The sequence below is a fragment of the Zingiber officinale genome, chromosome 6A (genome assembly GCF_018446385.1).
Source record: "Zingiber officinale cultivar Zhangliang chromosome 6A, Zo_v1.1, whole genome shotgun sequence".
In the NCBI taxonomy this organism is placed as follows: Eukaryota; Viridiplantae; Streptophyta; class Magnoliopsida; order Zingiberales; family Zingiberaceae; genus Zingiber; species Zingiber officinale.
In genome coordinates, this window is record NC_055997.1 from 88,053,700 (window position 1) to 88,081,283 (window position 27,584).

Here is a 27,584-nt window from a genome sequence, read left to right on the forward strand (position 1 = left end):
AGGATTACGAGTGGAACGCATACCTTTCCAAAGTGTAATGGGAATATCAAACTCAGGAGACGGGACCGGAGGAAGAGGCGAAGGACTCGGCTTCAAAGATGTGTCCATGGCAGTGTCAGTGATGGGCGGCGGCAAAGCAGGGCGAGGACGACGCTGATAAACCTGCAAAGGAGGAGATGGGTCTGGAGGTGATAGATGTTGGAGCAATCCTAATGGTCCGTGCGACCATGTATTTTGGTGTTTGGGCAAAGGGTTTAAGTTAAGATTACCCTCGTTATTTGATATGTGTATGTGAGAGTGCAGGTTTGCAGGATACATATATGACTCAGCTTGATGGCTTCGGGTCCAATGAAAGATGGAGCATCCGAGGAACCATGGACAAGGCAGCAAGGACAAGAGCCGAGGGAAGCGACTTCGGGGCATACGCGAAGGATGACATTGGGGACGAGCCGCAGGCTTGGATGCATCCGAGGGACGAGAGCCAAAGGAAATAGGCTTAAAGGCAAGAGGTCAAGGCTGCAAAGAAGAGTTAATTAAATCGTGAGGGTACGAGTGCATGAGAGATTGTACTCAGGGAAAAATCCCGGGGTGCTGTAGCAATTAACGGGGTAATGTAGCAGTTAACAGCACTGTAGCAGTTACTGTAGCAGTCGACTGGTGCACTGTAGCAGTCGACTGATAGAAAGTCGTTTAGAGAGCCATTGGGCTAGCACCAGTCGACTGGTGCAAGGACCAATCGACTGGTAACGGTAAAACAGCAGGGTTGTTTTCTTCCAAGCTCTATAAGAGAGAGCTTGGGATGGTCGGCCAAGGTGACGAAATTAGACTTGGTTAAAGCCTAATTAGTAGTCACAAGAGTTCTCAAGTGTTTGTATAATCCAAGAGGTCTTGGTGAGATTTCTCCACCCACAAGGAGACTTGAGATAACCGGAGTTTGCCGGGGGCTAATCCACCGACGGATATGGATCGTCCACCTTACGGACAACCGTGGAATAGGAGCCCTAATATCCGAACCACGTTACATCGACATGTATTGGTTTACGTTTCTTCTTTGTCTTTAGCTTTCGTATTTATGTTTGTATTATTGTATTTCCGCTTGCACACTAACAAATACGTAGGAAGTGAACAATTGGGAGCACGCCTATTCAACTCCCTCTTTTAGCCGACCGCAAGATCCACAACAATAGAGATGCCCCAGGAGGATAATACAGTGGTGCAGGCAGAGAAGGAGAGAACTCGGATGGAGATGCGTGAGGCTAAAAAGGGGAACCGAATCAAAGAACGTGACATCAACAGAGATAAAGTACGGACGGAGAGTAGGGGAATAACACTTATACCCTTTCTGAGACTGGCAGTATCCAAGGAAGACACACTTATGAGATCGAGGAGAGAGTTTGTCAATGCCAGGATCAAGAGCATGAGCAAAACATATAGAACGAAAGATCCTAGGTGGTAAAGGATGAAGAGACTGATGAGGATAAATTATATGATGAGGTATCTTACCCTGGAGAGTTAAGGAAGGCATGCGATTGATGAGATAACACGCAGTAAGTACAATGTCGCCCCAAGACTGAAAAGGAACGTGAGAGTGGAGAAGAAGAGTCTGGGTGGTCTCGAGGAGATGACGATTCTTACGTTCTGCAACCCCATTCTGTTGAAGGTATGAGGGCAAGACGTGCGATGCAACACACCGTGAGATGCCAAGAAGAAACGAAACTGAGTAGATAGATACTCGCGTGCATTATCACTTTACAAAGTTCGAAGAGAAAAACCAAATTGAGTTTTGATTTCATGAAAAAAAAGATTGAAAAATAGGAAACAATTCTGAAAAATCCTTCATCAAATATAATCAAGTATAATGGGAAAAATCGTCTATAAAAGTAACAAATATTATGATCCCAATGTAGAAGAAATGCGACTCGGACCCCAAACATCAGAATTAACCAAAGCAAAAGGGGGCATAGCCCGACTCATAGTACGACGAGAAAAAGAACTGCAAACATACTTTCCTAATTGACATGAATCACAAAACAAAGACTCTAAATGAGAAAGACTTGGACGTAATTGTTTCAACTTATCCAGACCTGGATGTCCCAACTGAGCATGAATAAGAAGTGGAGTTGTCGCCTCCGAACCAACAAGAGAGGGTTGTTAAAGCCTGTATAGGCCATGAAACTCACATCTGAAGCCAATTATCTTCCCCGTACTCCGGTCCTATAAGGAAACAGATGTTTTAGTAAAAGAGATGACACAATCAAAGGCCCGAGTAAGTTGGCTTATTGACAATAAATTAAAGGGAGCTCCGGGGCATAAAGAACACTATTGATAGAAAGAGACGGGAAAAGATGAACAATACCAACACTCTAGGACTGAGTTTGGGAACCATTGGCTATGGTAACAAAGGGTAAATAACCACAAGTAGAGAGAGAAAAAAAAAAGGATTTATTACCAGTGATATGATCGGTGGCTCCAGAGTCAAGAACCCAAGGACCCAAAGAGCGAGATATGTCAGCAAAGGAATTACCAGTGTGTGCAACGGCAGCAGTGGAATCTGAAGCCTGACGATCCTCATACCATTCATCATATAAAGGCGGTGGCGTCAGATCCAATGGCAATTATGCAGCGGAAGCTGAAGAAACGACAGAACTCTGAGCGATCTGAGCAACGCAAGGAGGTCAACCATGGAGACTCCAACACTTATCAATCGTGTGTCGGGGCCAGTGGCAGTGATCACACCAAGGACGTCCTTTGCCACCCTTACAAGGTGGAGGCCTGTTGTTGTTTCGAGAGACCAAACCTGACGAGCCAACAGTAACGGAAGGAGGCAACGTCAAGACTTTGGCATGGGCACGGAGGAGAGTCGCTCAGGTACTGTCCATGGTAGCTTATGTGGGGCCGCCCAGGATTTGATCGCGAACATGAGAATAATATGTGGGCGGACCATATAAAGCCAGAGACATAAAAAACTTCTTCCGATTTTCAAGCTCTGCAACAGGAGTGTCGCAGGTGGAAGTAGTTCATTGAAGTCACAAAGAAGGCTAGAGACAACCCAAATAAGTTGACATTGAATCCTTAACCTGATGGGCACTGAGAATGGTCATGAGATCTTCACAAACTTGATAGAGTCATCGAGAGGTGTTTGTAAAGAGTTGTTGAGTCTGTGTCCAAACAGCTTTACAGGTTTTGTGAGTGCGGAAGACATCCCTAAGAGATGGATGAATGGTGGCTCGGATAATACAACACAACTAGGCGTCAACCTTTTTCCACATAGGGCGATCGACGATTTGGACATCTTCGATTTGAGAGAGATGTGTCTCATAACCTTGTCCAACAAGCCAAAGCTCAATTTGAGAGGCCCAGGAACAGTTACCATCCAACTGCTCGGAAGAGAGTAGTGCAGTGATGTGGTTGGTAAAGATCGAAATATCCGGCTTTGGAGTGCTGGAAGCAGCTATTGATCAGCTCAGTGAAAGAGGGCAGCAACCCGACTCTTCGGCGACATCGCAACTCCTCGGAGATAGGCACCTCCGTCACTGGACTGCAGGAGAGGACGACGGTGTGCACACGGCATCGATCTGCGTGCGAAGAGGGCGGCAGCGATCTGCGCGCGTGTTGTCGAAGAAAATGCAGAAAGGAGGGCAGCAGCGTTGGAAAAATTAGGGTTTGTTGCGTCGCAAGGAACGTGCACGATGGTGTGGGCGTAGGGAACGTGCGTGATGGTGCGACACAAGGAAGGTGCACGCAGGGAACATGCGGGATTTGTGCTCGTGGGCGACATGAGAAGGAGAAGAGGGATCAGGAGAGACGTCTGCTCATTGAGATCTTCTCCGTCCTAAAAGCTCTAGAGGCTCTCTACTAGGTGAGGCTCACTGGTGAGTTTAAACAACAATTAATTACCTTATATTTACAGTATTCAACACTATCAATATGATATGGTGACAAGAAACAATTGCCAACTTACACAAAAATAAATAAAATTTAATGGACTTTGACAATCAAGTGAACATTCATCTTGCAAACAATCAAGTGTTTTGTGGAGATAATTGTATGATCGACCAATTAATTACCTTAGGTTTAGAGTGAGTTCTTTATCCAAACAGCCAACTAAACTCTGTTAAAGTTTTCAAAAGAAAAAAAAAACCCTTAAAAATTGAAGCTAAAAACTCAAAAACCCTTGAAAATTGAAGCTAAAAATTTCTATTTTTTCCTTTCCAAAAAACCTTTAAAGGTGGGAAAACCTTACCGAAAAAGAATTTAAAAAGTTAAACACAAATACAATAAATAAGGCAACACAAAAACAAATGACATGTTACTCTATGTGTTACTGATTAGAAATGAAGTGCAAGTTACAGCATGTCGCAGTACAGAAGGCGAGAGAGCACAAGCTCAAGAGATTGAGAGAATGAACTGTGAATTGATTATCTTCAAGTTCTGTTTCGAAACTCTTTCTATAGTCCTTCTCCGATCGCCTTGAGCCTCCCAGTCATCTGGATGGGTGCTAACGTGGCTACAACTTGTATCCGTTAGATAACGTTAACGAAGCTCTCCAATCGACTAAAAGCCCTCGGTCACCTGGAGAGGAGTCAAATTTGATGTTGAGCTGAGTCACTTGGATTGCTGGATAACGTCATCTCCCGGTCAGCTGAAAGCTCCTTCGGTCGCCTCAACCCAATACGGTCATCTGGAACCTCTGACTTCACTTGCAGAGAGTCATCACCAGCCAATTGCCTCGGACTCCCTCCGGTCACCTCGAATCGTCGAACATTGCTTCCACGTAATGAGTAGGATGCAAAATGTAAAGTTACTCGCACTTACTTTGAGTCTAGACGCTCAGCTCCCAGTTGACCTATCTAAACTGAGTTGCCAAGCTACAACTCCATTTCACTTGGACTTGTTTGCCAAGATTCAACTCTCAGCTTACTCCACTTGGTCTTATCTGCTGAGCTTCAGCTCCTAGCTTACTCTACTTGGTCTTGTCTGCTAAGCCTTCAACTCCCAGCTTGCTTCACTTAGACTTGATTCACCTAACTCGCAGCTAGGACTTTCTTACTTGGTTCTCAACCAAGACTTAGGTTCTACCTGATTCCCAATCAGGACTTCAGATGCCTAGTTCCACTAGGACTTAGTCACTGTCTGTTCCCAACCAGAACTTCAACACTTGTCAAGCAACCTGCTCTGCACACTTGACATCAATTTGTTAGATCACAACAAACTTAATTTTAACCTTAGTCATTCATCAAAACTCTGGTTTAAAAGTTGTGCTCCCAACACTAACAAAAATATGTTAGAAAACAGACTTAGTTTCATACCTTTAATTTTGATTAATTAGTTAGGCCTAGATACTCTATACATGGATCTCACACAATAACAATACAAATCCTATTCTCTACTTGGTGCCAGTCAACGCTTCCTCTTTCTCCACTGCCACTACTTCTCACTTGTCACCTTTAAATCTGTGATCCTGTGCCTTCTAGTTGTCATCAGGACCCAATTAGCTTGTATGCAGCTGCTAGATCTTGAATAAGCCTAGGGGGAGATCTATTGGTGCAGATTACACTAACGGTCTAACTCAGATTTTGATGAATGACAAGGGAGTTAAGTTAAGTGTTTTGTGATCTAATTTCTTTACCGAGTGTGCAGGAATTGACAAGTCCGAAGGATCGGACACCATGCTAAAATCTAGCTAGGTCCGCGGGACCGAATAGCTGGTGCGAAGTCCAGATAGGTAGGCTGACCGGATATCTGGCAGGAAGTCCAGTTTAGTCCACGGGACCGGACAACTGTAGAAGCCCAGTTGGGTCTGCGAACCGGACAGTTAGCATGAACACCTGGTGGGTCAAGAGGCTAGTCAATCAACAGCAAATTGGTAAATTAAGGTAAGTCAATGGAGAAGAGTGACTAAGTGAGGACGCGTCCCGGGTTGAGGGACAGTAAGCGTCAGTCCAATTTAGGTCCATTTTGGATCTCTAAATTGAGACCTTGACTAGTTCCTGGTCCTGGGAGGACGGGAGCTAATTACTACTTATTATCACTGTGCTAACTTTATTTTACAGGTTAGATGTTTTATTTTGGACTAACACAACTTGCAGCGCAAAAGAAGCAAAAAGTCTTCGGATGAACAGTATCCGAAGGCATCTTCGCACTGTTCATGGAAGGCGCCTTCAACCTTCCAAAGGATAAATTTTAGACCCCGTCACAGATAAGGCATAGCGAAGTCAGGATCAAATTTACCATGTTGAAGGTGCCTTCAACACCTATAAGGCGCCTTCCATGCCCTATTTAAGACAGTCTCGATCAAGCTTCATTTAACAACTACTATACAAGCTACTACACGTCTATTTGAAGTTCCGACTGCTCTGACTTCCTGCTGCGACTCTGCTGCGAAGCTACTACGCCCGACAATTGCTCCGAGGATTTCTGATCACGGCCGACAGATCGACACCGACACTCGTGCGCTCACTTTGATCCCTACGTGTCGGTAACAAAGTTTTTTTTTTGTACTTAATTTCTGCAAACAGAAAGTGCAATCTATTACACTTTTCCGATCTCTTTGTACTCGATCTCCTCTTCCGGAGGTATCGGAAGAGGTTTGTTAGTGGATTATTCATCGATAGGTCCGCGGGACCTAGGTCTTAGAGTAGGAGTCGTCGAAGGCTCCGAACCAAGTAAACCGCTTGTGTTCGTACTATTTTTTCGTTTGTCTATTCTCTTATTCCGCTGTGTTCGTACGTTGATTTGAAAACCAAAACGAACGAGATTTTCAAAACCACGTGATTCATCCTCCCTCTCATGTGCGACTCGATCCAACAAGATCTTGGTTTTAAAATGGTTAAACAGAGAAAAAACTTTATTGACATGGATCTACAGAGAGCTAATGTATTAGTCTTAGTTGGAAGCAATGAAAGTTTTAGTTGAAAATCAGCTCCCAGATTGTGTCATGCCAAAGGACAGCTAAAAAAATACCAACCAAATTGCTACTGATAATGAATTAATATAAATATATGAAAATTTGATTGACAAATCATATACACTTATATTTTTGTTGAAAACTATAAATATAAGAAAAATCTCAACAACTAATGCTAAATATACTCAGAGTTCAAGAATACAATTAATGTTGGCTAGAAAAAAAAATACTAACAAATCTGATAGTTAGTTTGCTAATAAATAAACTTTAAAATGGGAATATTAATAGTAGTGACTAGAAAGAAAATACTAATAAATTTGATAGTCTGTTTAGAATTCAGGGAATAGAAATATTGTACTGCATATTATAGTGAAATAATCAATCTTGTTAGGGTTGCATATGAAAACTCATGATAAAATAAATCTAGAAGTACTAACGTGGAACTATATACACTAGAATAATCTAACGACCTCAAGCACTCCTCAAGATTGAGCATAAATACTATGCTTGTTACATTAAAAAAGCTCATCTGGTAAGCAAAACACAAACTAAACATGAAAACTATAAACTCCGATTCATAATCTTCGCATGTAAGTGAAACAAAACTAAACGTTTTAGTGCAACACACATCTAATGATCCCCTCAATCTCAAATTCACAAACCTTAAGAAGATGGGAAAAACAAGCGATGATCCCTTTAATGTAAACAAACTAGAGCAACAATAAGCAAGGGTCAAAATAGGGGAAAAAATGAAATTAAACTAAGATGAAGAGAGATAATCTTAGTAACTAATATCTCAAGTGTGCTCCTCCTTAGAGTGGTGATTATATCTACGTGCAAGAAACTTGGGAAAAAAGAAAACATCAAGGTTCCTAGAGAGAAGATGAATAGAAAAGCTCAACCCTTTGCTAAAGGAAGCAAAATGAGATCATGATATTTTCTTTGTTCATATCTCACTAGCTTCTAGGTGACTCAAACAACACAAATATGATAAACAGGATATGCTGAAAAAAAAGTAAACAAAAAAAAAAAGAGTGACTAGGATTTGAAGAATTAAAAAGAAAACAAATGCAAAGGAAGGAAAAGGAGATGAGGAAAAGAATTGGATTTGCACTGTTAAGAGCGGGCAGAAGGAATTAGATCCATTAAATTATAAAAAACAAGACACGAGATGTAGGACAAGTGGACACGGCATACATTGTGTGCAAAGATGATACTACAATGGTTGCAGGCATTACAAAAAATGAGCGAGAGGGTGGCATAGACGCATGTGAGGGGCACTTCACTAAGCACTATGAGACAGATGCAGAAAAATCATGCAAGAGCATCCCAGACATCTCAGCAGCACATTTCTTTGCATACTTGTGTCTTCTAGAAGATGCCTAGAAGGATTATGTGCAGAATGAGGGAGCCCAAGAAGAGATGAGTAGGGTTTTTCTTGGCACCTACGTGCAAAAGTGATGTTTATTGTTGGTGTCGACAGACGTGCATGGGTATGAGGTGACCAACCTCTCAAATCCTTCATTGTTAGTGCTTTTGTCACTGCTTCTCACCCAAACAACAGTGGTCCAGACAAATGACAAAGAGACTTTGGGTGGCGCTGTAGAGGCATGTGGTGCTGTTGGTTTTGATGACTCGCCCAACCTTGGCAACAAGGGGGAGACGTAATTGATGTTGACACAGACAAAGAAGGGGATCGAACTTTTGACTAGGAAAGTACAAGATTGAGGATCTAGAGAAGTGGGAGAGGCGAGAGAGAAGGATGGTAACAAGGCTCGTCATTTAGCTGTCACCATTGATACATTATGTGTGGAGGGTCCGAAATCGTAATTTTTTTTATCGTGAGGATCAGTTAGATGTAGAAAGGATATTCAAGAGATTGCATATACATGCTTAGGTATTTATTCAGATCTGATACTACATCAGACATGAATAGACCCTAAAATCTCATTTTGTACATTTTGGATACATAATATATCACTTTTACTTATCCAAAAAAATTAAAAAAAAAAAGAGTAGTGGGAGAGGTCAGCAGCCTCCCCTAAGGGGAATGAAATATTGTATTGCAAATTAGAACGAAATAACTTTATATAAGTGGGTACATGTAGACTCATGATAAAACCCTAAATCTAGAACTAGCCTAGGACCAAACCCACTAGATCAATAACCTTAGTAATCTAATAATTTCAACAATTTGCTACAAAAACTTAACGTAAATGAATATTAGAATCTAGAAATTCATTAGTGAAACACAACTACTAAACTGTTAAAGCACAAAAAGAACCTGGGAAAGTGCAACAATACTTGTTGCCAAATGGTTCATCCTGCACCTATCATCTACTGAGTGTTCCATTGGAGTCTGCACATAAATGTAACCACAAAGGACACGTCCAAATATTTCAGATGAAATAAATGAGTTTGTTGATAATCATTCATTGTGTATTTAACTATGAATAAGTTTCGTTCTCAATAAAGTCGCCAAAAAAGCTTTATCAAAGTATAAGCATCCTAACTCCTACGTTAGTTTGGCAAAACAATTTTTCAGAGGAAGATTTTGGAGGAAAAAAATACAACCTTCATACTGATTATGTCGAACAAAGTTTCATTGTCATGAGCAGACACATAGTTAACCTGTAATACAGAACATCAGGAGATATCATTAAATAAACTTTTCAATAGTGCATTAATTGCTCCGGCAATCAACAGCATAAAACTTCTAAGTTAAACTTATATGATGTAATGAGCAAAAGTTTCCCTCAAAGCACATGCTTATTTGATTATTGAGCATCATTTTGCATGATAGACAGTTATTCCTATATGATTACCTAGTGGTAAGCACACTCTAGTCCGTGTAATGCCATTGTGCTGTTTTATGCCCATGTGCCAGGATTCATAAGAAATGTGGGTAGTGATCAAAGGGAGAAGGGAAAACTATATTAAAACTGCATTTGATTCAAAAGATGTGGTCCAACCTTTTTCCATTTATAATTCCATATGATGCCTACTAGGGAAGCTCTTTGTGGCCTACCCTTGACACACATAACAACTGAAATATTACAAACTAGAAATGGTGCACCATCAGTAGGTGTGGTGATTAAACAATCTGGCATGTTTCCTAAAATACAGGTTTAAGGAATAATGTGGCAAGCTGTTTGAACACAGTTTAATGTCCATGATCAGGTTTTAAATGAATCTCAGTAAAAGGAAAAGTTATGCAGGGGTCCTGGTTAATTAAAATCTCAGATGGTGGAAAGAAACTGTTATTCACAGCCACCTTTTATATTGTAGAAACAAGCAAAGCCTAAACATTGACAAGAATTAAGCAACTGCTCTCTAGAATTTATGAGACTTACAATTTCCACAGGAGATAAAGTGAATCCCACTGACTTCCCATCATAGGTATAAAATTCAGATCCTTTCTTCTGTTGACGGTAAGTATTCATAAAAATCACATAATAAGTTGGCATTATACGTACAAAACTTTGAAGGATATAGTACAGAATGCAGAAAAACAATCCCATTAGATCATAAGCAAAAAAGAGCATCATTGACAGAAGGAATAAATAAAGAAATAATAGACTTGCTTATATTAGAGTGAGAATTCCTAGAAAACTTTAATGACTAAACAAAGTCTTCATCAGAAAACAAACATAATTAGCAGCTAAAAGACTAAGATAACTCATACATGAATTTTTCCATAAATGCATGTAAGGTAAGTTCTAAATATAACTCGTCCATACAGCTTCAATATTAGATGTAGAAGATTTAGAAACCTGATTATGCTCATGATAGCATCCAAAAGTGAACTTGCTTTTCTTCATATATGGGTTTTGGGAATAACAATAAGAGCAATTTGGAAACTACAATATAAATGGAAATTAGAAATACAATTCTCAGTAGTTATTACTGATGTTCATATGAAGAGATACTAGAATAAATTCTGTAACATTTCCTAAGAAACCAGTGTACTGTATTTGTCTAGAAACAAATCTTTCTCATGTTCATTTGGAGAATCAGGTAACCATGTTGTCTGCTAGCAAGAATGGCACCCGTACCAGTGTACTGTAAGGAAATTGGCTATTTGGATGCATGACCAAAAAACTCAATTAATTATGGCATCAGGGGACCATGTTGTTTGCTAGCCAGAATGGCACCCATACCAAACCATTCTGAGCTGAGACTGAAATGGATCTCAGAATCAGAACTTTAAACCTAGAGCATATCTGCCGCATTACCTACTGTATCACTATGATATTTTCAGTGATCAACCAGAATACAGACTGTTACAAAATGTTTCATATATAATAAAAAAGGAGGCACGGGAGGGTTGCTGCCGCCTTCCCTTCCTTGAGCCACAATGCAGGCGCTGCCCACCACCACTACTACCCTTCCTCACCAAATTGATGCAGCCACCATCACCAAGCTGCTAATCACAACAGCCCCTCTCTACCCCTTCTCTATGAAAGGCTCATCCCTCCCCTTTACCACCATCTTCCAACAATCATCTCCCTCCCCTCTCAAAGCTTCATCCTATCAACACTTCCTTCTCGCAAAAATAGCTTTTGTTTCCCCTTCCTGAAGAACCCGAGTAGTTTCTACCTTAGACTGTGACGAGTTGTGTTCTATTATCCCCAAGCACGAGAGAACTACAATATGTAAGGGGTATTTGATGCAAATGGGAGAGTTGCAATACAGGTTTGTGGGCACTTAGTTAACTTTATGTGACAATCCTCACTTGAGGTATGATCTTCACTTGGGGGAGAAAAGCATTATTGAAACTATTTTCACATTACAAGATTCTTTGCAGATAGATAGTACAGATAGGATCAATGTGAGACCAGAAATATCAGTAGAGAAAATGTTATACATACAATATGGAACCATGTATAGGGCCATGCTACATTAACATTGTAATGTAGAAGTATAGAACTATGTATCCTTTTGTAATAACAGTATAATAAGATGATATTAGTTCATGTGAAATGTACATCATTGTACATATGGAGCACTGTTGCACCAAAGCAAGCAGTGTAAATTTTCAATATAAGAGAATATGTTCAAAGTTTCAGTCCATGCTGGATAAGATTGGTTTTAGGTTGATATAGTATGTACTGACACTCTAAATTGATAGTTATGCCAATTCAATGCCAAAGGAAGAGGAGATAACAAAGGAATAAAGATGAAAGAGGAGGGAGATACACAAAAATTAGAGAGAGGAAGACACAAGACAAAAAGAGGAAAACATGTCCTAAGAAAACAAAACAACAGAAAAGAGAGATAAAAATAAAACCCTAAACAGCATTCTCTGCTTCAGTTGGAATAGTCTAGTTATGTACTGAATCAATCGGACTGGGACATAGTAGCCATAACACTCAAGAAGTGCATTCTACATATAGCCATACTACTCCGTACAAATGTCAATGCTGCCCACACTTAAAACTATGCTTGAAACCGAAAACATTTATATAAAAACTATTTAATTAGGAATTCAGCACATTACAGAAGATAACATATCCTGTTAATATATTTAGTCCAAGGACATAGACAGCTATGAAAAAAATAGCAAATCAGCTCTTACTGTTGTTCCATCTTGACATGTTAGGATAAAGTCCTTTAGGTTAGCAGCTAAACCAACCTTCAGAAATAAAGCAACATCATCAGTTGAATCAAAACACTTGCATAAATATTAAAAAAAAAACTTAGCAGAAATCACAAGTCATGAGTATTATAAACATGCTAGTCATAGCACAGTTGAATTCATCAAATTATTTATAGAACCTTAAATTTATCTTGAAATCTGAGACTCGTTTTCCATCCTTAGCATTTTGAGTTATGGAAAACCTCCTTGCAATATTATTTTCAGTAGTTACTGTTAAAACAAAGTCCTGCACTGATACTATTAAGCTAATCCAAAAAACTGGTAGTTTCTTTTTCAGTATTACCTACAACCTAATTGAAAAAAGACTGTTGGTATGGTATAAGTTATAGGATTAATTCTATGAAGTTAATTGTTTATATAAATAATAATTTGTTATTTATAGGCCATGGTGGGTCTACTTCGTACCTTGATAAGCCTTTGTCATCCCTTAAGAAACAGGATATCAGAACCAGTGACAAATCTTTAAAGATGTGAAACAGAACAAAACTACCAGAACAAAATATGAACCAAAACAAAACCTTGGAAGATGTGAACCAGTAACATCCCATATCAGGAGGGAACATGTAAACTCTAGCAATTTCTGTTTCCTCCAAAAGTGGTATGAGGGAGAAAAAGTAAAGTATTTTCAAATTTGAAAGATCTAACAAACATTATTTAAATAGAGTTTCAAAAGACTATGTTCAATCAAGACTTCAAATACACTAGAACTTTAGCCTTTCCTAACAGAACAAGTTTCTAAAGTACAAAGCTTTCAAGATATCAAAGTGAAATTTGTGTTGAAATTTTGCAAGTATCAGTTATTGCTAAATAAAGGATAAAACTCCACAACCCTAAAGGTCCCCCACTTAGTGTTTTGAAATTTTGAGTTGGATTGAGCTCCCTCTTGCATGTTGGCATGCTATTAGAATGTCAGAGTAAATCACTCACCTCTAACAATGTTGGGAGTGAAGATGGATACAAAAAAGAGTGAGAAGCAAGAAAGAAAGTAGAAAACTCCACCTCTTAATCTCACAACTCCAAATATCAGTTCTTAAAATAGCATAAATATCAAGAGGTTTCCCACCTATACGCCTTAGCATTTTCAGTTGGATTGAGCTCCCTCTTGAGCTTTAGTAGTTATAAAAATTATACTCTCGGCCAACGTTTAAAATATCGTGCTGCTCGCTAACAGAAATCGGCACCGGCACGCTCAAGGTACCACGACCGTAGAGGTGTTGCGCACACATTGCGGAGGCCACGCACGAGCGTCACAGCTGCTACGGAGGCCACTGCAGCCCTCGCGACCGTCGCAAAGGCCACACGGCGGCCTCATGGCCGTCACTGAGGCATTGTGATGGCCTCACATTCACTGGCAGTGCGGAGCATCAATGAAGGCGAAACTGGAATAGTGTTTTAATTTAAAAACTTATCAATCAAGTCATGCCTACGGTTGGCATAATTTAAATAATTTTAATTAAACTCTAATAAAACTATCCTATTAATTTAATATATATTTTAAAAAAATTATTTTAAAATATTTAGATTAATTTTTTATTTTTATTTTATATATTTTATATTTAAAAAATATTAAAACCATACCGGCATGGCACGATACGGTACCGAAACCGTATCGTTCCAATCCAAGACCGAAACTTCGGCACATGTCGAAATTTTAAACCTTGCTCTCGGCTCAATTAAGTCAACCCCGTGTTAATCTTAAACGACCCCAATTAGTTTGTTTGGTTATGTGAAACTGAAAGTGTGTGATAATGAGTATAGACTGAGCCCTCTAGCTTAAGCTTTTGTGCTAAATCAAATTTAGTGTAAAAATAAAAAATCAGAGCTGCTGATCTATCAAATCAGTTAGTCATCTTCTATCATTATGGATCCACCAAACAAATCACCTATTCAAGTTTTTTTCTTCTTTTGTTAAGCTCTACATGTTGTGAATACTAGCGCTCTAAATGCAAACATGAAGATTTCCTTAGTTAACTTCGGAGAAACATCATCAATTGTTCATTATTTGAATTTCAGATAAAAATGAAATCTAAATAGCTCAATATGCAAGTAGGAAAGTGGTGGAAGGTTCTAACTTCTATTGTTAGACAAGCTGAATAATAGAGAAGGCACGAGGGATAAAAGGAGAAGAAAGAAAAGCCTTTTTGACAATAACATAAAAGACCCAAATATTAGTGCCAATATAGCCTCATGGCTTATTGTCGTTGGGATAATGAGGCAGAAAGCATAAATACTACAAGAGAAATCTACCACGAGAAAAGGAGGAATGATACACATTATTGATTATTCAAATAGCTCAGTGAACATATAGAATTGTGATTGAATGCTTTCCTATTTGTAACCAAGGAGAATTCTTACAGGTGATCCAGTAAGGTTAGTGCTTGGTGAATTAGATAATTTGTTTTCTTGCAACATCAGAATTCTGAAAGTTAATGGAGAGTCTCTTCACATAGAAATGCAAGAATGTCTGTATCAGCATCTAGGCTACCCTTTTAGGCTCATCCTTTAAGTTTGGCATTATCCTTCTCATCCTTATTGGATTGCATAGTGCCCAAGTTAGGTGACTTCGTGAAAACTAATCCTACCCAAGCAACAACCTCAAGCATTCAAAGATAGGAAGGAAAAGGGAAGCGTACTAAAGTGAGACGTCAAATGCATAAGACATCAATATTTAAAGAAGGAAACCTGTATGTGATCTGCAGAAGATGACAGCATAAGATCCGTGACAGATTTATCACCATGGTCATATCCGTTAGGCTTTAAAGGGAAAAAAATCATATTAGTACAACATGTATATTTCATGAGTAAGGGAAAAAATAAATGGAGGTTTCAAGATAGAAACTATCCATATACTTTATATCTGATAAATAACCTGATTAACATCTTTTCATGATTAACCTTGATATTACTCTTCAATTGAACTTCTCAAACACCTACCAATACACTAATTAAATTAAAGTCAAAACTACATTGTTTCTCCAACTAGCAGATCTTCAACATCTAACTAAGAATAGGCAAGTCCAAATGAGTTCTTCAAGTTGATCAAAGTCTACCCTGCCATGGTAGTCGGTGCCAATTGGATTATTGAGGTTCCATTTCATTGAAATACCATTTTTCTCAATCAATTCAAACAAACTATTGCAGATTTAGGGATTATACTATGCAAGGGGAATAGTTGATTAAAATGTTATTTTACTGAATTATTTCCTAATGAAGTGAAATCCCAATTAGTCCGTTCATGCTAACTAAGACAGATGAGAATTAACCCAATTCATGTAGGCTAAGATAAAATTCATGAGCCTCTTTAGGTGACTACTTTCTTTAAGTTCCTTTATGACTGACACCAAAATCAACATGTTTGTGTGCATGCTGTTCAATGAATTAGTATGCCAAGTTGAGGACAATCCTACTTAGGAACGTTCACAAATCAAAATCAGTTCTGAAGCATCTAGTATTAGATGTAGCATAAGTTAACCAATTTGAATGGACTAGCATGACCACCAACACTAGCACTAGAACTGGCATAGTTACAGTAATAGCTATAAAACAACAAAGTAAAAAATAATATATTGAGAAGGAAATGCAAGCAGTAAGGTACCTCCAATGATAAACCAGTAACAAACCCTTGCTGAAGTGGATGAGCAAATGGTGATCCGCCTAAAACTGCATCGCGTATTCGATCATTGAAACTGATGATTCAAAAAAATCCATTAAAGCCTGTGTAAATAAAATTAAAAAAAGGAAACATTATAATAGGCAACGAAACTGGGTAGGAATAATGATGTGAACACACATAAGAAATAGAGGTACAGTTTCATTCAATCAAGAATTCAATTTTGGCTTATTAAAATAAATTTTTGTCAGTTTTAATGAATCTGAAAACTTCAACCAAAGCTAAACAAATGAAGCAAATAGAAGATCTATACAATATTTGGCAGCCTAAACACAATTTTGTAAGCATACCCTCTATCTTGACTCTAGTACGTGTCACTTCAAGTCAATCTAATCAATCACTTGTGTTTAGACAAGGTTTAAAAATCTATAGCTATGTCGGAGTTCCAAACTTTCGCTGCAACCATAATGTTTCAGTACTGTGTTGATCTTTCAACATATGATGCTGATAGAGAATTGGAGGGGAAGGACGAAGAAGATAAAAAAAGAAGACAACAACAAATATATTGGACTTTATGTTCCAATTGTAATGGTACAATGTTGATATTAAAAGCTACAAAAAATAACAAACATTATTTCAATTTATCTTGGCACATTTTGAAACATGTCAAGGGTTGTCTAATGTGCACAGTCATCAAAATGATTATCAAAATTGCATAGAATAGATTACCTATATCAAGTTTTCGTAATTTATCCAAACAAGATGTTTTGACCATGCCACCAGCACAGTACAAGATTTCAAACCACAATTTAGACTATTTGACCTTGTTGAGCAACACTAGGCAAATAAGATTGGCATCGATGCCAAATTGATGCAAAGTCACACTCTGATACTGAATTAATGCAACAACAAAATTAAATTAAAACTCACATAGAGAATTGAGATAAATTGACACGCCATAGGGGATAACTATCTTATATAGAGAAATAAAACAAATTCACAAAGAATAAAACTCACAAAGTGATTTTTTTATTGAATTGGAAGAACAACATTGAAGAATTACATCTTTTATAGACCCTAACATAAACAAACTAGGACAACAATCGAATTCTAATTAGGAAATAGCCCACCCAATATAAACTAAACTCCTATCATTTCTCTTCAAAATTTAAACATACCAAGACTAACTCCTAATATTAAAATAATTCCTTAAAAGTTAATTCTCCTAAACCAACCGATAGCAATTTTCCATGAAAAGTAAATATTTGTATTTCTTCTACAAAATCTTCTAATCATCGGTTGATTCGCTATTGCATCACCAACTAGCTAATCAAATGTGAGCTCCTCGAATATTTTCAGTGCTTTTCCAACAAAATTTCATGACCCCTTCTAACTCCACACAACATTGCTCTAATAAGTAGCATAGTGAATTTTACCTTGCCAACATAACATTGAAATATTGCTAATGGTATAGGTCAGCTGCCAAAATGGTACATTTTGGCTATGAACCGATACCGATCAACACTTAAACCACAAGTGGATGTATGTAGTGATGGAAGAAAAGGATAAACACAAGGCAAATCCATGATCAAGAATGAGATTAGGTTTGATTGATATAATTTGACACAACACCAAGATAAATTTGTATGCATTAGCCACCAGTTTTATGGGGTTGCATATCAGTTAACAATCTTGTGAGAGGGGGAAATATCAAAATAGAGATTGTGCTCATCACTCATTTGTTTTTTCAACTATTATAATGGGGTCTATGTTTTTTTTACATCAGATTCATAGTTTCACTACCAATTCGAAATTTTGGCACAAGGTTCTCTCTTAATGGAATTTATTCAGCTGTAGGACATGATGCTATGCTTCTTATCCATGGAATCCTGGCATGCCAATCGCCAATCATTAAAGGAATAAAAATATAGCTCACTCATACGTTCCATTAGAAGAAAGCCCTCTTCATAAGCCTAACTTGATATATCTCAAGCATTCAAATAATGCATGTATTTATACTTCTATAGTTAAACCACACCAAGGAATCAATAAGTTAATATGAAACCATGAGTAGCTTTAAATTTGTATATATTTCTTGGAAAAAAATTAACACTTTCAAAAAAAAATAAAAAAATGTTGCAACAAAAATTAAATTATGACAAGATAGAATACCTCCCAATTCCAGTTCCTGGTAGGTTAAATTGTGTTGCATTGATCCCTCGCTTATTGTTTGCAACCTCACCAAAGTCCCATCCTTCACCGTAACTAATAAATGACGAGTTTACAAAATTGGAGCACTTTGTCAACAGCAAAGACACACTTATATGTATAAATCTCAGTCAAAACGACCACATGCTTTTACCAAAACGTTCAACAAGAACAATATAACCAATAATGAACAAACCAAATCACTCACATATATATCATTGAACCATCTACTCCATCCTTGTCTTTAGACAGGCTTTGAAGAGTACTCTTTGCTTTCACCTGAAATAACAAATAATAGGTGGACAACAAATAATGCAAGCATGTCATCAGTAATAATCAGAAAGGAAAAAATTCAGAATATCATACTTCCAATTTCATCAAAACTGACTAACCACCAAAACAACCAAATCACTGTTACAGGGAGATGTTTTGCATGTGAATCGTCAGCAGGACTAAGAGACACTGATAATGATGTCTTTTTGGTAAATTTTTGTACCCAAAGCAAGAAACAATTATGACCTCAAACAGATCAAATTTTGGGTTAGATCACTCTGATTGCATCAGGAGAGACTATTAACTTCTCTAGGATGAGATATTAAACTTAAAATTATGAACAGTTCATTATCATTTCTATATCTGATCAAATTATATTTTCACTAATCTCAAGAAACAGTACTGAAAAAATAAGTTATGTTGATTTTACAAATTGGAGATTCTGCATTTAACTAAATTTGGTACAAAAGGACACTACTTGACACACAATTGAAACAGCAATGATCATGCTAAATTTGTTGTGAAAATAATAAATATGGTAGAAAAGAGCACTGAGGTGAGGGTTATGCACCATAGTGCTCTTCATAATATGTCCCATGAGGTCAAACCGGAAACCATCAACCTGCAAGTGTAATCAAAAGTCAAAACTCAGGACCAAGTTCAATTCTTTATTTGAGTAGCACATAAAAGATAGAAAATGATATAAATTCTCTATATTTGACGAGAAACATTCCTATCTATAGATACAGGCATAGAAAAAAAAAACTGAACTTGAGTTACAACATATATCTAACCACAGACAATGAAGGTGATCAAGACAGAAAATAAACCAAAAACAATGTGAAGAAAATCCCAGCATCCTGAATGTTCTGTTGTCAGACAGAAGCAGACAGTATCTATGAGAAACTAACTAGCTACATATGAAAGTTGAGAAGAATGTAGCCTATTTTATCAGTGTCAAGTATTAACAAACTAATCAATGCACACCACAATGCCAATGTGGCTTAAAGGGAACTATGAAGATTGCTAAATTTTGCTTCCAAAATGTTTGGAATAAATTAAGTAATTTCGCTTCCAAAGAGGATGAGAGAACTAAAAGGAATGTTCACTTCCACAATGATTGGACTAAATTAAGATTCCTCTATGGTATTATACTACAAACATCTAATAACATGAAGGCATGCTTCATCATCCATTTCTGCTAGGTTAATACTGATAGAGATTGCTAAGGGATATCAAGGAGCCACTGTCATTTCATGCTAGCCAACCTTGTTGTGTGATGATATAGTAGTTTGCCAACTGACCCCTTCAAGTTACATATTCAGAAGATTCTTTATGCATGTGTATGGTTTGGCATGCTAAAGGATATGCAGATGATGAAGCCTACCACAAGAAAGTAGTTTTCTCCTTCAGTACTGACCATTATGATAGGTATACAAATACATAACTGATGTAGCACAATAAACCTGATATTGATCCTTAAGGTTCAAATCTTTCTCAGAGTCATAGCATGCAAGTAAGTACAAATTAATCTGATAATGTATTTGTACACAACTAGTATCCGACAAATATTAACACAATATTGTACCAACTAAAAAAGGACTGTAATGTGGCATTTACAAATGAATAACCAATAGCCAAAATAAGTTCTTTAACCGTTGGCAAAATCATAAATTTGGTGCAAATATTAATCAACTTGCTCTTGAATCAAGGCGATCGTCACTTGTGAGAATCAGATATTATAAAAGCTTACTAATCTTTCCTTGAAAAGAGCTTTATAACAGTGCTACAATTTTAGATTGCATAATCTAATATTTAAACTCCAAGATAAACATAGCATTAGATACTCAAGAAGAAAATAAACAAAAATAATTTTAAGACTTAAGACTTCAGAACAGAAAACTACCAATTTATATACCCTTGAACTCAAACCCACCAAATTTAGAAACTGGCTCTAGTATAAAAATTCTTATATCTTAATTGTTTAAAACCATAATAGATTACCTTATAGTCCACAGCCCAGCATGTAAGATCATCAACAATTAAACGGCCCATCATAAAGTGCTCGCTAGCTGTATTATTCGTGCAAGTGCTGTTCTCAATACCTCCTTCAGTGTTTCTTCGAAGGTAATATCCTGGAACAACCTGTAAATTATTTGTATTATGAAGACAATAGTAAGTGCAAACCTAGTAAACTAGGATTCTGAAAAAAAAAAGGAAAAAAAAAAGAAAGAAACAACAGAATTTATGCTGAATGGCACAAAATTTTGATTTCCACCACTCCTAAAAGCTGGAATATACCTGTTTCAGGGAGTGTAGAATTCATATCAAGGATCATAATGTGGATTGTTGGTTGGTCTCCCAGACCTCTCTATTCAATTCTCACCCTCTTGACTACGGCTCTCCCGCAGGAATCTTTTAAAATCTTTCCAATCTCAACTTGCTCATTTTTTAAAATTCAAACATAGACTGGCCATCTTCAAGTCAAAATTTTCACTTCATTTAAGATTCACTGTGAAAAGATAAATCCTAATTTTGGTGTCTAATTCATTTTAGTGATAACTGATAAGCATTGTATTACTCTTACCTTATTTCATCTTAGACTTAAACTAAAATATTATCCACAGACCATATCCTATAGGCAACAAGGTGGTGCAACCATGTGTCAATACTCAATACGGCACCTAGGCATCTGGTCCAGAACTAGTGCACACATCCAAAACTTTGATCCACGGACTGTAGGTGTCTTTCCTATTCACTCTAGCCCTTTTGCAGAATCTCTCATTCTTAATAGTTAATATTATAATTAAAGAAAATAAACAATTAATCTGAATTTAAAAATTATAAGGACTAAGGAGCTTTTTTTTACAAGTGAATGATGCCATCTATTAAAAGGCATAACCTTATCGAGGACAGAGTTGTCATCAAAGGGACCACTGGCAGCCAAATGGTTGTAGACAACATCAAGTACAACACGGAGACCCATTCGGTTAAGTGCCTGCAAGTAACATCTAGGACAGATTAGATCACATTATAGTATTACACAGAGAACTGATAGAACTATAGGATCTGCACCTGAACCATCTTCCGGAATTCCAAAATGCGATTTGGTCCATTTGGATTAGTAGAATAGCTTCCTTTTGGGACACCCCAAATTACAGGATTGTACCTTACATTGCAAATTACTAGATAAAGCCAACTGCACATGTCATGAAAAAAACAATACAGTACGGGAAATTGAATGTTAAATATACCCCCAGTTATAACCATCTTCATCTTGAATTGCTGTCACTTCTGCTTGTTGTTTATCAGAATCTGGGGGCAGTTTGGCCATTTCAACTTCATCTAAGGAACCAGTGTAAAACCTTTAAATCAGTAATAATGTAAAAATACAATTTTCATTTAATAAGAGGTTAGGAAAATAAAATTGAAGAGCCAAAAGTTATGGAACACAAAGGCAGCCACCTATTTAAGTGAAAAAGGAAATAAAGACAGTTACCAAGATCACATAGTTGAGCAACAATTATAACCTATGTATTTTTAAAATGAAAAAAAATGGTCATGGGTACAAAACCAGGAAACAGGCTAAATTATTGCAAAATTTAAGTTGAATGACAACCAAAATGTTTTTATCTATTGGACTATAATCAACAATTTCAATGGCCAAAGTTATCAGTCTGCACCTGTCAAAAAGGATACAATTTGGGTTACTACATTACTAGCATCTGCGCTTCAGCCTTCAACCAAAATAAAATTATGCAAACCTCAAAGAACACCCTCAACCACAATAATAATAGTTTATGCGATGAATTGCCATTAAGGATTTTAATTAAATTGTACATCTGAATTGATCAAGATGAAAAACCACATGAGTGTTTAGTATGGATTCATCAAGTTTTTATTTTCCCAATTTGGATCACCAACACAAATTGTTTCTAGCGTAGTTTGGAGTTGAAGCAGTCTCCAACAAAGAGAAACAAGATTAAATAATGTAGTGAAATGTTGTACATGTATGTGAGATATATTCTGCTATTGGATATGATATTTTTTTTATCCATCTGAGAATGAGTAATTTTCTGATATTAGTTGACTAAAGTAAAGAACTAAAGATTATGTATTTTCAAGACAATCCCAGAATTTGTTCAGATCGTTGATTTCATTTTTCTTTTTCTTGAGTTCTTGTGTGCAACACTTACCTAAGTGATGACTGTTAGAATATTTCTATTATGCCGTACAAAAGAGCAAAACCTCTTCTATCTCATTCTATTTCTCTTTCTATTAATTTTCTTCGATGCAGTTGTACATCTTGCACTTAAATAAGACAAAAGTCTTTTTCCTTAAACTTTGACTGACAGACATAACAGAATTGCAAGTGCATCCAAACTTATGTTTCTATCATTTATTTTCAACTATAATAGGCCTTTTGCAAGCTACATTGGTGAAATGGCATAAACAGCCAAACTGATTACAAGGCCGAAACAGAAAGTTTTGTATAACACATATACTAGACTGATGTAGAAAATTGAGGTGATGACAGCTAAAAACAGTAAAACACTACATTTGGAGCATATTCAATAATGTCATAATGAATAATACAAGTATTAGCATAAAGAACCAGTATCTGTAAAATCAGCTATGTGATTTCATGAAATTTTACCAATGTATTTCCAATTGTTTTTATCATCATCAACACCAGCAAAATGAAAGCTTGGAAGCAAATGGACATGTGTCAGACCAGCATTACACAATTTCTTCAAGTGGTTTACACCAAGTGAATCCTGCATCACATGGACAACAAGCAAATAAAGTTTCTTAAAATATAGCAAGGACAAAATATTTCTCGGAAATTAGCGGGGGATGATGACTTGATTAAACACAAAAAATACATCTCCTAGTTCTCAATTGTGCTCAAATCAAGAAAATGGTAGAGTTAATTGTAGAAAGAATTGATGTTTTCCAATTGTATTACATTCAGAATGGGAATACTCATTATATACAAAATTACAATAGAGGAGAGAATAGGAAACTAATAGCAAATAGGAAACTAATTATTCCGTAAATAGGAAATTAATATTCGACACAACTATTTATTTTGTACAAGCTGTGAAGTTGTTCACAGCTCTTCATACTCTCCCTCAAGTTGAGGAATAGATGTTTTTCATTCCCAGCTTGACTATAAGATCATGAAATCTAGAATTGTTCAATCAGTTTGTTAACACATTAGCCAATTACAGTTTTGAAAGGACATATGACATACACACTAATTCTTCCTCCAATTTTTTCTTGATGAAATGTCCATCAATTTCAATATGCTTAGTCCGATCATGTTGAATAGGATTATGAGCAATATTAATAGCTAACCTATTGTCACAATAGAGTTTCAAGGAGCATTCCCATTTAATTTTCAAATCATCTAGAATAAACTTCAACCAGAGTAATTCACATAATCTTTGAGATGATCTTGCCTCCTCGACTTGAACATACTTGAGCGCTCGGGCTTGCAAACCGTCGAAGTCGGCTAGAGGCTTTTTCACTAGGGGAAAAAAATCTCCATCAACCAAACCAGAGGAGAAAGCACTGACCTGTACCTCCGAAGTGACCAGCGGAGCATCCATGGCCACTAGATTGAACCGTTGTAGATATTCCTTTAGAGGTTCTTTGGGTTTTTATTTGAGTGCAAATAAATCATGTGAAGTTTTTTTTGGTACCTTACCTTCGGCAGATGGCGAAGTGTTTCATGAAGAAAGTTTTGAACTCCTCGAAAGTCTAAATAGAAGAGGCGAGGAGGTTGAACCACCTCTGTACCGATCCCGAGAGCATTGTTAAGAAGACTCGACACTTGACACCATCCATGTATTGTAACATAGAGGCATTCTCGTAAAGTTTAGTCCCCTCGGGACGGTCTAGTGGCTAGCGCATGAGGTGTTGCCACCATGAGGTCTGGGGTTCGAATCTCAACATAGCCGAGGTAAATGTCTCCCTTATGCGCCAGTCACTATTCCAAAGGCTAATAGTCACCCGTGATTTACCTCCTCCATGTTGGCCCCGGGGCGAACGCAGTTGCCTTTGCCACCATAGAGGTATTCTCGAATTTACATATATGATCTCCGGAATCGGTAGTGTCGTTATACTCGCCGATCTGTAACACTTGAAAGTGTCGTGGCAGCTCGGCTCGAAGGATGCTCCTTGAGAACGAAGGACCCCGAGGTGCTTTTGCCCTTCCAGATATGGGAGTTTTTTCCTTCGGAACACCTCAATGGGGGGTTTCTCCTATGAATTCCACATAAAATTCCCTCATAACTGACATAGCGACCGGCACGGGGAATGTGTTTCGCGGTGTTTCAACAAACCAGAGCATCTTCTAGTGAGGCACTGACGTCACCGAACGAGGTGGCAGCTCAGTTAGTGGATTGGTTCCAGGCATAGGGCAGTTGAGGCTGCCCTGTAATATTGCCTGCACTGGCGCGACTACTAGCTTGTCGAAATCCTCTATCCCATGGCGACGAAGTTGGATCTTCCAATCTAATCCATCTCAACGTCCCAATTCAGGTCTTAACTCAAATGTTCTCATAGACGGTGTCAATTTGATCTTGCCTCAGAATGTCGACGAGCAAACCACGGGTGAGTTGGCTTAGATGCCAACTTGTCGCCAATCGCGTAGTGACAACGAGGATTGGCTAGGAGATCTGCTGGAATTTGGATAGAAGAAAACCTGAGAAAGAGAGGATTAGAATAATGGTCAGGTTCTCGGCACAGCCATTCCGATGCTCAAGTTAGTTTTCAGCGATGGTGGTGGAAGAAAAACGGAAGAGAGTACCAGGTTTTTGATGTGTATATTTGTGTACCTCCGACTGTCAGAAAGGACTACCTTTTATAGGGCAAGAACTTAATCCCTATGTCCTCCATGTGTTCTTTCGTCCTGAGATTGTTATTTGCTTCCTGAAATATTTCGAAATCTTGAAATCCACACGAGTATTATCTTCTTCCTGAAATAGTCCTGAATCCCGAAATCCACGTGAGCATTATCTTCTTCTTGAAGTCCTAAATCCCAAAGTAGAGTCGCAAAAGAGACGAAGAGAAGGGGCTCCGAGGAATCGAGAGCGCCAAGGAGTCGAGGGCAAGGAGATGGGGGCACCAAGGACGCCCCAGGATCGGGGTCGATTCAGCTTTTTTCCAGACCACTTCAGCTAGACTACCATTCTCCCATATCCACGTGGCACTCTCATATTACCTCCCAGATCAGATGTCATATTAAGTAATAGAACAAGGAACGACAAATATCCATCAGAGATATCAAGTTACAAAGAGTGGTAATGTATATCATTTACATTGAAAAAGATATTTCCATAATACCATTATGGCTTAAAATATGGACTGGAAATGCTAATACATATAGTTTGCAACATTTTACCAGCCATGCAACATTTTCAATTATTTGACTTGTTACACTTGATGCCTTGCCAGTACAACTAGGTACACAGCCTTCTAAAGAGGAGCCAGATATGTAAATGAAAGGAGGTCACAAACACTACAAGAATATTACACATCCCCATAAGCAATTTGGTGAATTTATTGTTGTAACTGAGAATAATTTGCAGGAAGAAGTGATATGTTGCTGCAAACAAAAATGTTTTTATTTTATATTTGGCATCATAAATGCTACCTGCAATGTGAAGGCAAGGAAGCCACCTTGAGAATCAAAGTCTACAGTTTGGTCGTTTGCACTGACAAACAGATTATGTATCAAACATACTTTCTTTTTTTTTCTCAAAAGAAAATGTCAACACAAATGAATACTATAAGTCAAATTAGGATGTTGGCTACAACAAAATTAACAAACATAGGCTGGTATCTCTTCTAGAAAAAAAAACATACTCCATATATAATTCCTTGAAGGTAAAAACAGTTCAAAAGGCATATAGAGGAGCTATAGATCAATTGATCAAGTCAATAGACAACTAAGTTGAATGTTAATAAATGAGGCTTTTGTTAGACTTTATGATCGACGAAAGACAGCCTATATGCTGCAGATGTTTCTAATCTAGGTCTTTATGACCCACAAACCACAATTCCACATGCTGCAGATATACCTAAAGATTTATAATTTTATTTGCTGGCAATCATATATTCTGGGGAAAATTATATAAGCTCTTGGAGTAATTCCATATGAAATATAGATGAAGGTCAGACAAGTTATGAATACCTAGTGACAATATAAGTGGAATCTAGCATACATATGGACTAGCTAGACCAATCAGTTTCTCACTGGCTAAATTTTTTTAATTATTAATAAAAAAATGTCAAATAAAACAGCAGAATCCATTGAAATAGCTGTTTTTTCTTTGCTGATATTAAATGAGAAAATTTCGTTTTGCCCCCTGTAGTTTACTTGCATTTCAAACTTCCCCAAACTTTGAAAGTTGTCATTTTACCTCTTCTTTAAAACCCTTATCAAAATGTGTCCTCCTTTAATTACTAACAGAGCTATCAGCCATGTGCACTGTGACAGAATATACCACAAGCTAATCTGCAAATTAATTTGAGGTGAATTTTTTCATCAAACCAAATTTTTTTAGCAAACAATTCTGATATATCTCTCTTCTAGTGTTGACAAGCTCAAACTGGAAAAAGGATTTGAATTTTAGACTGGGAGTTGATTTAGTAACCAACTTATGTCATCAGAAATTCCTCCGCAAACATGTTCACAAATCATCTTGCAGACAAAATTTTCATTAAAGAGCTTTTTCGAGGTCAAAAAATGCTTATGTATTTTCTAGAGGTGTCATCTTTGATTCTTTAGCCTGCAAGTTGATTGTGAATGAGCTTGCACTATGAAATATGGCACAAAATGCACACAAATTGATTTACAAATCAGCTTACTGTGAAATTTGTCCACAGAATAAACTTCTTGAGCAAAAAAATCTAAT

The 27,584-nt window shown here is 37.4% G+C and overlaps 1 protein-coding gene across 1 annotated transcript in view; it reads right to left on the minus strand.

Annotated features, from left to right (window-relative positions):
• The window catches only part of LOC121996828 (pullulanase 1, chloroplastic), a 40,652-nt gene that overhangs the window by 6,151 nt on the left and 6,917 nt on the right, over positions 1-27,584 (minus strand). Inside the window, exons 8-22 of the mRNA XM_042550950.1 lie at positions 26,321-26,381; positions 23,315-23,435; positions 21,912-22,002; positions 21,733-21,826; positions 21,560-21,655; positions 20,662-20,802; positions 19,229-19,279; positions 18,593-18,663; positions 18,349-18,441; positions 16,162-16,252; positions 15,249-15,320; positions 12,486-12,542; positions 10,261-10,329; positions 9,482-9,538; positions 9,192-9,266 (exon numbers count right to left, since the gene is read on the minus strand). Coding sequence (XP_042406884.1) covers positions 9,192-9,266; positions 9,482-9,538; positions 10,261-10,329; positions 12,486-12,542; positions 15,249-15,320; positions 16,162-16,252; positions 18,349-18,441; positions 18,593-18,663; positions 19,229-19,279; positions 20,662-20,802; positions 21,560-21,655; positions 21,733-21,826; positions 21,912-22,002; positions 23,315-23,435; positions 26,321-26,381 — 1,240 coding nt within the window. The remainder of the gene's footprint in view (positions 1-9,191; positions 9,267-9,481; positions 9,539-10,260; positions 10,330-12,485; positions 12,543-15,248; positions 15,321-16,161; positions 16,253-18,348; positions 18,442-18,592; positions 18,664-19,228; positions 19,280-20,661; positions 20,803-21,559; positions 21,656-21,732; positions 21,827-21,911; positions 22,003-23,314; positions 23,436-26,320; positions 26,382-27,584) is intronic.